At 34.1% G+C, this 15,000-nt stretch overlaps 1 protein-coding gene across 1 annotated transcript in view; it reads left to right on the top strand.

The window, feature by feature from the left end:
- Positions 1 to 15,000, top strand: part of LOC128636236 (mucin-5B-like) — a 69,663-nt gene that overhangs the window by 5,541 nt on the left and 49,122 nt on the right. The window contains exons 6-24 of the mRNA XM_053689275.1: positions 602 to 716; positions 802 to 892; positions 1,189 to 1,295; positions 1,946 to 2,162; positions 3,968 to 4,093; positions 4,203 to 4,320; positions 5,948 to 6,086; positions 6,221 to 6,331; positions 6,595 to 6,664; positions 6,788 to 6,925; positions 7,016 to 7,180; positions 8,500 to 8,594; positions 9,558 to 9,684; positions 10,869 to 11,124; positions 12,324 to 12,370; positions 12,645 to 12,745; positions 13,562 to 13,713; positions 14,441 to 14,579; positions 14,666 to 14,776. Coding sequence (XP_053545250.1) covers positions 602 to 716; positions 802 to 892; positions 1,189 to 1,295; positions 1,946 to 2,162; positions 3,968 to 4,093; positions 4,203 to 4,320; positions 5,948 to 6,086; positions 6,221 to 6,331; positions 6,595 to 6,664; positions 6,788 to 6,925; positions 7,016 to 7,180; positions 8,500 to 8,594; positions 9,558 to 9,684; positions 10,869 to 11,124; positions 12,324 to 12,370; positions 12,645 to 12,745; positions 13,562 to 13,713; positions 14,441 to 14,579; positions 14,666 to 14,776 — 2,425 coding nt within the window. The remainder of the gene's footprint in view (positions 1 to 601; positions 717 to 801; positions 893 to 1,188; positions 1,296 to 1,945; positions 2,163 to 3,967; positions 4,094 to 4,202; positions 4,321 to 5,947; positions 6,087 to 6,220; positions 6,332 to 6,594; positions 6,665 to 6,787; positions 6,926 to 7,015; positions 7,181 to 8,499; positions 8,595 to 9,557; positions 9,685 to 10,868; positions 11,125 to 12,323; positions 12,371 to 12,644; positions 12,746 to 13,561; positions 13,714 to 14,440; positions 14,580 to 14,665; positions 14,777 to 15,000) is intronic.

Raw genomic sequence — 15,000 nt, forward strand, 5'->3', positions numbered from 1 at the left:
TGACTTATTACTGTCTCTTTAAGTGCATTCTTACAATATATTGCTAGAGACATTTAGAGCAGATTTTTTTTATTGTAACTACTCCCATGTATCTCTCACTATTGAAATGTCATGAAGCAATAAAAAGTATATAGTTGCAATTAATTAATTTTAATTAATAATGGACAAATACTAATGCATGCTTGTTCAATAATTTAATTCTATTCTTCCCTCATGATAAAGTATCATTTGTATTTTTATTCACTTCATAGCATTTTGCTTATTAATTATCAAATGTATTCAGTTTGACCATTTATAAAATGATATTACTTTGTCTTACTACATTGATTCAATTGTGCATTTATTTTGACATCCTCCTAATTTTAAGTAGCCTTCTAGCATATAGCTATGGAATTAGTTAACTGCATACAAGATAATAGCACTGTGAGTAAAAGTATGAAGTGTTCATATTTATTGTTTTCTATTTGTTTCACATATTTTAATCTTTGATATAATGTTAAATGTGAGGGCTAAAATAATATCAACAACTTAACTTTCACCTTTAAAAAATGTTGAAATTGATTGGTATAAAAGTAAACTAACCTATTTAATCTTAATGCAGAGCGCAACTGCCATTCAGCGCTTCAAGCACTCAGATTGAGAAACATGGAGTCTACCTCACAGTCAGCTCCAAAATTGGCCTGGTATTTATGTGGAATGATGATGATAGTATTTTGGTAAGTTTATACTCTTACAGCTATCCTTAGTAGAAATGAATTGTTACAGTTTAATGAATTACAAAAATGTTCTGTTTTTCTACAGCTGAAACTGGATGAAAAATATGCTAACCAGACCTGTGGATTGTGTGGAGACTACAACAGCATCTCTATCCACAATGAGTTTATCTCCAATGGTAAACAATACTTCTTGGAATGTGAAAAATGTGATTAGAACTAGTAATATTACTTTTAGGCAAATCTCCTATAAAATCAATCAGTGACAAAAAATGGGTAAAAAACCTGAGATTAATTATTTCAATTGACAATACAGCATTCAGAGGCTACGCTATAATTTGGGTCTAAGGAAAATGTAAGCAAATTGTCATCAGGCAGTTAAGCTCAGCACAATTACTCAATAGCTGTTTAGAAAATTTAAGGTTGACCTTCTTTCAAGATCAGAAACCAGTAAATATTTTATTTATTTTGCTAGGTGTCCAGATTACAGCAACACAGTTTGGAAACCTCCAGAAGATGGATGGACCAACAGAACAATGTCAAGATGCACCACCAACTCCCAAGAGTAATTGCACTGACTATGTAAGTGTGGTGGTTACATTTTTTAAAATTTGAATGTAGCTAATACTATACTAATCATACTACTTTTCACAAGATTTGTTTAGTATTTTCAATAGCATCATTAAATATAAAATATATTTTTTTTTTTTTACTTAATAAGGTATCTAGATGTTGCCAATATACTTATTAAAATATGTTTTTGCAACTTATTAATTAAGGCTGATTTATATATTCTATTCATTTTATAACTGTATAATAAAACCATTTAATTGATAAATATGACTGTACAGCAGGGGCGGATCCATTTTTTTCTAGGATCACCAGCATTTTTTTATAGGCCCTCAACCCACTGTCTGGCCTGCAGCAGAGCAACCTTGTCCATTGTGTATAGATCTCTCTGTGGCACCCCGCCCCCAGCTGTCTGGTCTGCAGTGGAGTGGCCTTGCAAGATAGCCTCCCTCTGCTCCCTGACACTGGTCTCCAGATGGAGATGCAACCCTATGGTGTCCCACCGGCCCTGATACACTGGACAGGGAGTGCCCCCCCTTGTACCCCACCTGCATTACAGGGTCTGCGGGCCAGGATTTCCACCACTGTTTTAAAGATTTGTTCCATCTCTACAAAAGAAACCCGGGCATGTTTTTTCCTAACCACATATATATTTATTTTAGGAAAAAATCTGTGAAAGAATCCTGCTGGGTTCTGCCTTTTCACAATGCCACTCAAAGATGGGTGTTCAGTCGTACATTGATGCTTGTGTTCAGGACCTGTGTGCATGTGAAAGCGAAATCATTGACATCTGCCTATGTAGCACATTTGCTGAATACTCCAGACAGTGTGCCCATGCTGGAGGTGTGCCACAAAAGTGGAGAAACAAAAACCTGTGTCGTAAGTCTTTTTTTTTAATTTCTGTGAAGTTCTTAACAGTAGTAGCTACCCTTCTATAAATGTACTGCTGCATGCCCTTAGTATCTACTTATTGGATCAGAAATGTTCTTAAGAATCATGTTTTAAGTTTGCAACATTTTAGTTTTTTTCCAATGCAGAATATTAACCTTTTCACATATTTCATCTATAAAGAAAAGTTACTATTATATATAGAGATATGCATATATTAGGCCTCAAAATGTCAAGTCCTAAGCAACTAGCAAGGCAATAATGTTAAAGGGACAGTATAAACCAATTTTCATATAACTGCATGTAATAGACACTACTATAAAGAGTAATATGCACAGATTCTGGAATACAAAATCCAGTATAAAACCATTTAAAAACTTACTTAGAAGCTTCTAGTTTAGCTCTGTTTAAAAGGTTACTGGAACACCCACTGCAAGTGGGAAATAGCAGACACTCCCACCTCCCCCTTCCTCTGCATATGAAAAGTCTCTTTACACAAACAGAAGCAAGCTGGAGTAGGTATACGTCGGTATTCTCCTAAAACATTGGGGCTTGGTTAGGAGTCTGAAAATCAGAGCAATGTTATTTAAAAATAAGCAAAGCTATTCATTTAAAAAAACAAACAAAAAAAACAACAACAAAACTGTATGGACTATATAAATGGATTATCTAAAAAAAAATTTTTCTGCAAAGAAAAATCTAGTGTTTAATGTCCCTTTAATATCCCACACTCCACCCCCTCTTTGAATATTTTTAACCATTGTGAAACACCTTATTGTGCAGTAATTTCTAATATTGTTTTTATTTTATAGCATAACAAATTAAATAATGCTAAATACAGTAATAAGTTGACAAAAAATAAGTGCATAGTAGTTCTCAACATCATTTAGTGTTTCTGGGGAAAACAGCTGGATAGAAAAAGAAAGTTGTTGACCTGAGATAATATAGAATGTGCTGAGAGTCATGGAAGGTCATAGGATGCCTGTATATTTTTGCAATCATCATAATTACTTCCTTATCTCTCTTAACTATCTTTCTCCACTCCATCCTCTCTTCAATCTCTCTTTTTGCCCTGTCCCTTCTTTCTCAGGCCATATCTTCTCTTTTCACACTTTTTTTCCTTCTGTTATATCTCTTCAGCCCCATCTTTTTTTGTCCATTCTTTCTTAACTCTATCTACTTCTCCACTTTCACTTTTCCTCTCTAATCTCTCTCTCTGACCCCGAAGTAACCGTCTTACCACTAATAGGGTCCATACATCCCTTGCCCTTTCCATGGATATATACATACATAGTAGATGAGGTTGAAAGAAGACCGAAGTCCATTGAGTTCAACCTATACAAATCTAATATACTTATAATAAACAAAGCTCCAGTTTATCTTAAATTAATCGAACCCATTTAATACAAGCAATCATATCCTTGAATTGTTTTTCTCACCTTTAATATTCCTTTAGATAATACTTTAGCACATGGCCCATAATGTGTGTTTCTCAGTGATGCAATAGAAGTATACATTTTGCAAATACAGTGTGTTAACATTGCTACTTACAACACACCACCAAACTTCAGACAGTGAGTGAATGCTGATTTTGACTGGTATTTTGAGGGCTGGACGGATATTATTAGGCGGGATCAGACAGATATACTTTAGGAAAGGTCTTCTCTGTGAAAAGCAACATTGGGCTATAAGAGGCTGTTGGTAAATTGCCATATAACAAGCTAGTGTGCTGTTGTTGTCTATTGAAGAGCTAGGTTTATACTATAGTTTTTTAACTTATAATTCTCTGACCACAGCCCTGAAATGTCCTTACAACATGGTATATCAGGAATGTGCTTCCCCTTGTGCTGACACATGCTCAAACCCAGAGAGAAGAGTTACTTGTGAAGACCATTGTCGTGAGGGGTGCACTTGCCCTGCAGGTATTGTGGTTTAATAATGTCTAATTTTATCTGTCTATATTACTACATGTACATACAATTAAGTGTAAACTTCAAATGCATAATATGTCATTGTACTTTGTCCATATAGGGACTGTATTTGATGATATCAACAAATCAGGCTGTGTCCCTATTGAACAGTGCTCCTGTACCTTCAACAGTGAAACCTATGCTCCTGGATCATCTTTCTCCACCTCTTGTAGCACTTGGTAAGAGGAATTTCAGTTTGGTAATAATAAGCAAATCTGGCCAATACTCTAATCCTTTAGCCCATGAAGCTTTTTTTCTACAAACAATATTATTAAATGTAGATTAAACAGCTCTCCCTTTTCTGTAACAATTGTCCAATATTCACTAGAGAGGCCATTTAGCAAATTATATTACTTGGGTTTTCTATAAAATGCTGCGTTACCTAAACTAGCTAATGCATTGCTTAGAGCAGTGGATAAACACATTTACAACTTGCCTTAAAGGGATATTAAACCCAATTTTTTTCTTTCATGATTCAGATAGAGCAGGCAATTTTAGGCAACTTTCTAATTTTCTCCTATTATCAATTTTTCTTTGTTCTCTTGATATGCTTTGTTGAATGAGCAGCAATTCACTACTGGTTGCTGCCTAAACACATGGGTGAGCCAATGACAATCGGCATGTATATGCAGCCACCAATCGGTAGCTAGAACCTAGGTTCTTTGCTGCTTCTGAGTTTTCCGGGATAAACCTTTCAACAAAGGATAACTAGAGAAGGAAGCAAATTAAATAATAGAAGTAAATTGGAAAGTTGTTTAAAATTGTTTGATCTGTCAAAATCGTGAAAGAACATTTTTGGGTTTCTTGTCCCTTTAATTGGCTGCAGTTAAGGCTTATATATTAAAATAATTCACCATGATCTTACCATAGTTTTGCAAATCCTTAATAAAGTGATAATTTTAAATGATTTTAGAACATTTACATTTTTAAGTAGGTCATTTGCAATACACTTCTTGGTTGTTTATACATATTAGGCATTGAAAAAAAAGTACTTTAATACTTCCTTAAAGACTGTATTTCTGTAGACAAATAATTTTATAAGCATTTCTAAATTAGGAATCTAATTGGCTTCTTTACATATCTGTAAATAGCTTGTCAGAAGCACACTTAATGGTCAATTTCCATTTTTTAATTTTATACTTTTTAATTTGATCTTTTAATTTGGTTACAGCTGTAGTAATATACATATGTATACTATGTATTTTTTATTTAGTTTTAAGTCATTCATGTTGACATTTTTTTTTATAGATTAATAATTAGCAATTTAACTTATCTTTTGGCTGCCATCATTGGTAGAAAGTGGGAGTAAGTAATTAGTAAATAAAATTAAGCTATTTAATCTTTTAAAGCTAAGGCCTTCTCCGTTCCTTCTGGTTAAAATAAATATCAAGAATACCAGTCAAAACATTATTAATAGGGAAATATGTAATCATTTATTGTTATTCAGTGATAACAATCTTGAGCATATCAGTCCCTTGCTATTTTCCATTTTTTCCCCTCATAAAATGACATTGTTTGTGGCATTGGGCTAGTTTAATGACTTTTGTCTCTAGTTCCTATGTTATTATACACATGTGATTCAATAATCTGCTTATTTATGGGTGACTTTATGAATTAATATTTGAACTGGTGGAGTGACTGGTGAAATGGAAATGCTGTTAGTTAATCTAATCCTCTATCAGTTATTTATGCAAAATAAAAAGTTACATACAATATGAAATAATGGCTGATAATTGATAAACCAAACATAACGGTCTATTACCCTCTAGTGGTGCATTTAAGAATTTGCATTCTTTTTCTGTTTAGTCTTTGCACATCAGGAAAGTGGAATTGCAAGAACATGCCTTGCCCAGCATCATGTTCCTTAGAGGGAGGATCTCACATTACCACCTATGATCAGACTCATTACAATATTCATGGAAACTGTAACTATGTCTTGTCTAAGGTATGGAGATACAATCTTTTAGACTTTCATCCAAAAAAGTAGATTGCTATAACTATGTTGTAAGGGATGTTAATTTATAACAATATATAGTATATAGTATTTTTAAGTATAACATTTTTTTTTCACCTTGGCAGTCTTGCAGTGATAGTGGATTTACAGTTCTCTCTGAACTTCGTAAATGTGGTCTTTCTGAGAGCGAGACTTGCCTTAAGAGTGCTACCGTCATCCTCAATGGAGGTGAAACCGTGAGTATTGAACACTTAAGCAATGCCCTTTAATTAGTAATATTAGTATCTATCCATATATCTATCTATCATCTATCTATCTATCTATATATCTATCTATCATCTTCTATCTATCTATTCGTCTATCTATCAATTTATTTTTGTCTGTCAGATCTGATAGACTATTCATCTTTTTTTTCCATCTGCCCACTTTTCTACATTTTGTTTATGTATATATTTATTTACACACACAATAATATAATTTTACTGTATAATTCCAACAGATTGTTGGAATCAAACCCTGTGGCAGTGTTTATATCAACGGAATCTACACACAGTTGCCAATATCTGCTGGTAAGAAATACATCTTCTGTGTTCTGAGACCCCATAGCATTTCATTTATTATTATGGAACCTTATTTATAGACATATTATTGACTATGACATGAGTCCTAACTGTAATTTTTTTTTTTTTTAGCCAATGTTACAATCTTCAGACCATCATCATTCTACATTGTTGTTCAGACTAATCTTGGAGTCAGGCTAGCTGTTCAATTAACACCGTTTATGCAACTGTATGTGACCTTAGACCCCTCATTAAAAAGCAAGACCTGTGGTAAGAACATTTTGTGTCCTCTTTTTTATTAATCTTTATTTGAGCTTTGAATTTTTTAGAGAATACCCCCTAACTGATTAATTTTCTCAGGTCTTTGTGGAAATTTCAATGACAAACAGTCAGATGATTTCCAAACCATCAATGGAGTAATTGAAGGAACAGCAGCAAGCTTTGCCAATACCTGGAAGACCCAAGCAAATTGTCCTAATATTAAGAATGTGTATGAAGACCCATGCGCCCTCAGTATAGAAAATGGTATGAACAAACCACTTGTTATGTAATTTTAGTGTAATAAATATTTAGACATCCAAATAAAATATACTATTTAAATAAATGTTAAAGGGATACTAAACCCATTTTTTTTTCTTTCATGATTCAGATAGAGCATGCAATTTTAAGCAACGTTCTAATTTACTCCTATTATCAATTTTTCTTTGTTCTCTTGCTATCTTTATTTAAAAAGCAGAAATGTAAAGCTTAGGAGCCAGCCCATTTTAGTTTCAGCACCCTAGATAGCTCTTGCTTATTGGTGGCTACATTTAGCCACCAATAAGCAAGCGTAACCCAGGGTCTGAACCAAAAATAGGCAGTCTCCTATGGTTTACATTTCTGCTTTTTTAATAAAGAGATAGTAAGAGAACGAAGAAAAATTGATAATAGGAGTAAATTAGAAAGTTGCTTAGAATTACATGCTCTATCTGAATCATTAAAGAAAGCAATGGAATTTAGAATTTCTTTAAACATATTCTCAATCTTACTAATCATTTCAATTTTTTTAGTTTCAAAATAAAAATTTCACCAGGGCAATCTTCAAATCATATTACCAAGAATTGGAGATTATGATGCAAATCAGTGAGAAAATCAATGAGTATAATTTAGCAACATCCATAATTTATGTTACATTGATAGTATATTGCTTTTAGTTTTCAGATTTTTTTCTTTTATTATTGTGTGCAATTTTAAACAACTTTCAAATTTTCGTCTACCATTAGATTTTGCTTAGTTCACTTGGTATCCTCCATTGAAGAGTAAATCTAGTTTGGCTGATAGGAACATGGACTTGTCTTTAGCAGTTTATGGCAGCAGCCTTGCAACTATGTATAATGTTGTTATAAACATTGTTGTAAATACTACTACCAGATGGTTAAGGACACATGCACGCTCCTGAGCTCACCTAAGATTACTCTTTAATAAAGGATACCAAGAGAACTGAGCAAAATCTATAGTAGAGGTAAACTGGGAAGAATGCTCTGTACAATCCATTTATGTTTAATTTTGACTTTACTGTCGCTTTAATTGACAGAGGAATACACTATACAATTCACAGTTCATAGCATGGATAGGGATAACATTTTTGACAAATGTATAAAGTATTTAAAATGTAATGCTCCATCTTATTGACTGTATGATCATTTCTTTAATACTTACCATAAATGGTGTGTTAGGATCTGTGATGTGTTGGGTTATATTTATGGATGTGAATAGGATGCTGGCTGAACATAAAATTCACTTTAAAAATTATAATTAGCACAATATAAATAGATTTAAATTGGTTCCCTAACTCTACATTACAGAACAATATGCTAAGCACTGGTGTGGATTGGTTTCTGATCCAACTGGCCCCTTCGCTGCATGCCACAGCACTGTGCTTCCAGACATTTACCAAAAAGTAAGTAAAATACAACTTTATTATATTTCTAAAATAATCCATTCAATATAAGTATAGTGGGCCCTATTTACCAAGCTGCAATAGCAGCTTTGGAGCTACAATGTTTCAGGCTCGCTCATAGCAAGCCTAAAAACACTAATTAAGTAGCAGCCGTCTTAACACTTCAGGTGGAGGAGTGCAATCATCTTGATCCGATCGGTTTGGAATGATTGACAGCCCCCTATTGTGCGTGATTGGTTGCTCACAAGCAGGGGGTGACATTGCACAATTAGCAAATTATATTTATATATTTTGAGCAATACTGCGAGTTAGACCAGACAGACTCATCACAATGGTTTAATTATCTCCAATTGAGATCAAGAGTCAGAGAGATGTTGGGAGGCAAGAATAAAATCAATATCACATACTTAGATACATTTTATCTGGTGAAATTTAACAGAATAATTTCTGGGATTTACTAGTAAAAAATTGTCCTACACATAATATCAGTGGTAATGGTTAGCAAGAGAGTTGCTTGTTGCATACATGGACCCCTCATAATGTCAAGAATATTGTCTCACTGGCATCAAAAGAGTAGCATCTCTGATGAAGCACATGTACGCATGCGTGAAACGTGTCAATAGCAGGGAGTTTACCTTGACTTGTATGTCTCCTATCTGAATAAACCTTGGATTATCCTGGCCGACAGATGACCCGGTCTTTTCGACTTCTCCATCAAAAGAGTAACTCTAGTGGTTGCTTCTTCTTAGATAATAGTAGCAAAATTCCAATGGGGCAGCATTTGCTCCCTGCCTCTATACCTCCTAATTTAACATTTATATGAAAAGGAAAATACTCTACAACAGAAAATTCTGATTTTTAAAAGGTAAAATGCATTAATGTAATGAAGATGTTCAATTTAAAGGGAAGAAACTATTTTTATATGCCCAACTAAAATGTGCCATTTTTTTAATGTCTTCACAGAATTGTATGTTTGATGCCTGTAACTGTGAGAAGACTGAGGAGTGTATGTGTGCTGCCCTATCATCTTATGTTCACGCCTGTGCTGCAAAGGGAGTCATATTAACTGGATGGAGAGCCAATGTCTGCAGTAAGTGACCAAGTGTATTTAAATACCTTTTATATTGCTTATTACAAAACGCACAATGGCAGTTGAATATTACCGTTGTTAGCTTTATACAGTAGGTGATTGTTAATGATTTGATTTTATTAGTAAAATGAAGAAGGTGATATCTTGTTAGACAATATAGACTTAGATAAGTACCTAGCTCAACACAGGGGGCAATTCGCTCAGCAGAATAGAAATATATATATGTATATGAATATGTACATATATATGTACGTGTTTATATGTGTATATACACGTATTAACACATACATGTATATGTATATAAGCACATACATATATATTTATATTAAAACCCCAGTCCCCGTTTCACCTCTATGCAAAGGCACTTTCAGTGCCGTTTTTTTTTTCCAAACACATCACATCCCTTCACTTTAAACCTTATAACTGCTTTGTGCAGTCTTTTATTAAAAAAAAAAAAAAGCTCATTTTTTATTTATATATAACAAATGTCCACTTTATTTTGGGGGCAATTAGGCAATTTTTTTTTATTAACCATAAGTCTGACCTCTGGTTAACTGCACTAAGCGCAAAGTGCTCCTGCGAGTTTGCGGGAGCATTAACCAGCCACTTGTAATGGCTGGTTAAATTTGCCTCTTTACGGGCGCACATTAAAATAGCGCTCCAATTGTAATTTAGCCCTTAATGATTGAAGGATTTAGCCTTTCCTTTAAATTTGAAATAAGCAGAAATTTGCAAAGAAAAGACAGAATTTTGTTATGTTATCATCATTCTATCTTACATGAGTGCATCTAGTTATTATACTGTAGTAGAAAAATACCATACTTTAATTGATTAGAGCATGAACTTTAAGGACTAACGACCATGCACCTCTATGTGTTTAACCCCTGCAGGGTTATCGCTTAGAATCCGTAAAGCACTGCTGGTTGTGTGACTAGCACTTCTGATTGACTCATTGGCAGTTTATGCTCTGGACCAGCAGTGCTCTGCGAGTCCCGAGTGGTACTTCTACTATGTGTTTAACACCTTTACAGTGGTTAAACACAGAGGTACAGGTTTGCTGGCCTTAAAATTACACATTCTAATGAATAAAAACATGTAATGTTTCCAATATAATGGCCCTATGTAAATACAATAATATAATGGGGATTATAAACAGCTTACAAAATGTTTTTCTTGCTATACAGCAAAGTACATGAATACTTGCCCTAAGACTCTGAACTACACCTACTCTACAAGCACCTGTCAACCCACTTGCCGCTCACTCAGTGAGCCAGACGTCACCTGCAGCATTAAGTTTATCCCTGTGGATGGTTGCACCTGTAGTAAGGACTTCTATATGGATGATAGTGGAAAATGCGTCCCAGTTGCCGAATGCCCATGTTACTACAAGGGGTCTGCTGTTTCTTCTAGTGAAGTGCACTATGAGAATGGAGTAATGTGGTAAGTACTTATAGCCCACACTTATAGGCTACAACATATTTCCAATGTTTATCCTTGAGGGCTGAAGACAGACCAGGTAAGTCATTTAGTGTTTCACACAAGGATGTGCAAACATTCTGTATGCCCCACTGTTTACATAAAAAAAAGTCTGTTAATTATGTGGTTACATTTCATTAGACAGCTTTATTTGGGAGGAATGTATATTATAAATAGTGATTATAGTCCCGCATCAAATAATAATAATAATTTTAAAATATCCACCATGAAGAAAAAATGGGTATACCCAAAGAAAATATGTAAATAGGATGTGATCCAAATGATGTGATACAGTCTTAGAATATAATCCCACACCAAAAAGTAATAACAAATCTATAATACTGATGTTTTATATCAAATCCAGATCTGTGTATTTATGTGATATTTTGTGTTGAATAAATGGTTTTCAGGCTGATGCTTTGCTCACACTGTCAGCTTTCGTCTATAGTCTTCTACACCAGCAACCTCTCTCCAGATATGGTTAACCTGGCTGTCTATCTAGCAGGAGCTAGCTCAGGAAGTGCCCTGTGCACGTAGACACTCCCTTCAGCAACTGCGTGGGATTATATTCTAAGACTGTATCACATCCTACTGACATATTTTCTTTGGGTATACTCGTTTTTTCTTCAAGGTGGACATTTTTCAGTTATTGTTATTTGATGGTGGACTATAATATGATTTCTATTTTTATTTTTAAAGGTGGAATACATTATAGTTTTGGGCACTGTTATCTTTTATCTATGCGCATATTAGTCATATTCTATACCCACTTTATCTACCAATGGTAGTAATGTTGGATATTTTGTGAATGTAATTTGTATACATTTATACTTTCAACCAATTATGCATTTTCTGATGTTTTATCATTGTATACATTATTAGATACTACTATTATATTACATATTATCACACTTCAGCCTTCTTTTAGACACTCCTTACACTACACATTTGTACCTTTGAGACCACTTAGTAGAAGCTTGTGTGATTTCTCTTCATCTGGCGCTAAATTAATTTATTACAGATAGATCTACCATTAGCGATATATATATATATATATATATATATATATATATATACCCTATAGCTATACTTTACTATTTTAAAAACTACAACAAATTAAAGTGTCTAATTATATCTTTTTCAAATACTTTACTTATTCACAGCACCTGCAGTCTGGGAAAACTGAGTTGTATTGGATCTCCAGAGCCAGGTAAAATCTTTCTCTTTGACTATGTCATAGTTGTACATAAAATGGCACTGGGGTAATTCCTATATTTGTCTATATTTGTCTATTTGAGTCTTTACATATAAAAAAAGGCATTTCTCAGTTTACAAGTGGATACTTCTGTGAACTAATATAATACTACAAAAAAAAATAGGTAGTACCTGTATGCATTTTATTTTAATTGCAGAAATATGTATTTATTTCCTGTAAATTTATCAATTTACTGTGTGACACTAATTTCTTTGTATTCCCTCTGCAGTCTGCAATTCCCCAATGATTTATTTTGACTGTAAAAATGCCTCTGCTGGCTCCAAAGGAGCAGAGTGTCAGAAAAGTTGCCAGACTCTGGATATGGAATGCGTGAGTATTTTAGTTATCTATATATACCCATATTATATAACCATATTATCAGTTTGTTTAAGTTTCTAAAGCTAATTCCTTTACCTTTATTGAATTTTCTTATGAAAATAATAAGACTATTATTTTTTAATGCCAAACTATGCCCATGAGGAATATCTATTTAAAAGAACAGTCTGCAATAGAATTTTTATTAGTTTAAAAGATAGATAATCTCTTTATTACCCATTCCCCAGTTTTGCATAACCAACACTGTTATATTAATATACTTTTTCCCTATGTGATAATTACCTTGTATCTAAGCTTCTGCTGACAGCCCCCCTGATCACATGACTTTTTATTTATTATCTATTGACTTGCATTTAGTACTGTGTTGTGTTAAATCTTAAAAAAAACTCCTCGTGCGTGAGCGCAATGTTATCTATATGGCATGCATGAATTAGCAGTCTCCTGTTGTGAAAAGCAAATAAAAATGCATGTGATAAGAGGCTGTCTGTAGTGGCTTAGAAACAAGCAGATATTTAGAGGTTTAAATGTTATAAAGTATATTAATATAACAATGTTGGTTGTGCAAAGCTGGGGAATGGGTAGTAAAGGCGTTATCTATCTTTTTAAACAATAACATCTTTAGTGTAGACTGTCCCTTTAAGAAAAATTACCATTATTAATGGCATAGGGCATCATCTTGAATCAACGTATTCATTACACTTTGTCTAGGAGTTTGACTATTAGTGAAACTCAGCCAGTGATGAAATCAAAGCATTGTTTGATTTCCATTTTTTTTTATTTCAATCTAAACCCATTTCATTGTTCCAACAGTACACGCAAAATTGTGTCTCTGGCTGTGTGTGCCCTAATGACCTAGTATCAGATGGAAAAGGTGGCTGCATTAAAGAAGAACAGTGCCCATGTATCCACAATGATGCCAGTTACCAGCCGGGAGAGAAAATCAAAACTAAATGCAATACTTGGTATGTTTATTTGTCCAAGTGATTGTATTTCAATAAACATATAGATTAGAATATTAGAAACAGAAAAGGAATAGTTAAGAAATAAAAATGCTTTAGTAAGAGGTGTGGCTCTGAAATGCGTTGCGTTTACTGTTTGACCAGACAGACGACTATTTGGAGCTATCAGGCTCCATTTATTAATCAGCGGATGCTACTTCGGAGCCCCAACGTTTCAGACTCGCTTGAAACGGAAGTTAAGAAGCAGCGGTCGTAAGATACGATCAGGATGATTGACAGCTCCTGCTAGCGGCCGATTGGCCGCCAGTGAGCGGGGGGAGGCATTGCACAAGCAAAGCTTGTGCAATGTTAAATGTCGCCAGCGTATTCTCTTGGAATTTAGCAAGCTCGAGCGGACATAATTCGCTACAGCGAATCACGTCCGCTCGACTGTTAATAAATCTACCCCATCATCTCTTATAGATTTAATTTTAGCAAGTATAACTTTATTGCATTTTTACATTGTTTTATGTTTTTATATTTCATTAAATATTTCTTTGCTATTCATGGACTGTTTCTTTCATTCATAAACTGGTTTCCTTTCTTGTAAGATAGTTGTATTTTTATTTATATAATCTTCTACTTTGGTGCCTATGGGATATTATGTTGTGAGAAATAGATTTCAGTATTGTGTTCACTGTTTTTCTTAAAATTCAGAAAGATATATATTAAAGATCTATCCTTTTCATAGCACTTGCAAGAATCGTATGTGGATGTGTACTAGCAACCCGTGCTTAGGAACATGTGCAGTGTACGGAGATGGTCATTACATCACCTTTGATGGAAAACGCTACAGCTTTAATGGAGACTGTGACTATATTCTTGCTCAGGTATGGTTCCCTGTTGTATCCTATACAATTTCAGTAGAAAAGCTAGTTATCAAGGACTCATTTTGTATGCTTGTATATTTATATAGGATCACTGTGGCATGGCTGGAAATAGCAGCACTTTTAGAGTCATTACTGAGAACATTCCTTGTGGTACCACTGGCACAACCTGCTCTAAGGCAATCAAGGTTTTCCTGGGGGTAAGTAGTGAATGTGTATATATATATATTTATTTAGACTTCATTATTATTTAATCTATAAACGGAACTGACATTTTTAAACTTTTAACACCGTTATGCCGTTCTATTCCGTCATAATTACATTGGGCTTTAGAGCCATTATGATGGAACAGAATGTCATAGCCAACGGCTGTCCTGAAGCCTTCTGCGCTTCCTGGGTTTGATCGCATTCTGGAGGGCGTTCC

Source organism: Bombina bombina, chromosome 7, assembly GCF_027579735.1.
Source record: "Bombina bombina isolate aBomBom1 chromosome 7, aBomBom1.pri, whole genome shotgun sequence".
Taxonomy (NCBI): domain Eukaryota; kingdom Metazoa; phylum Chordata; class Amphibia; order Anura; family Bombinatoridae; genus Bombina; species Bombina bombina.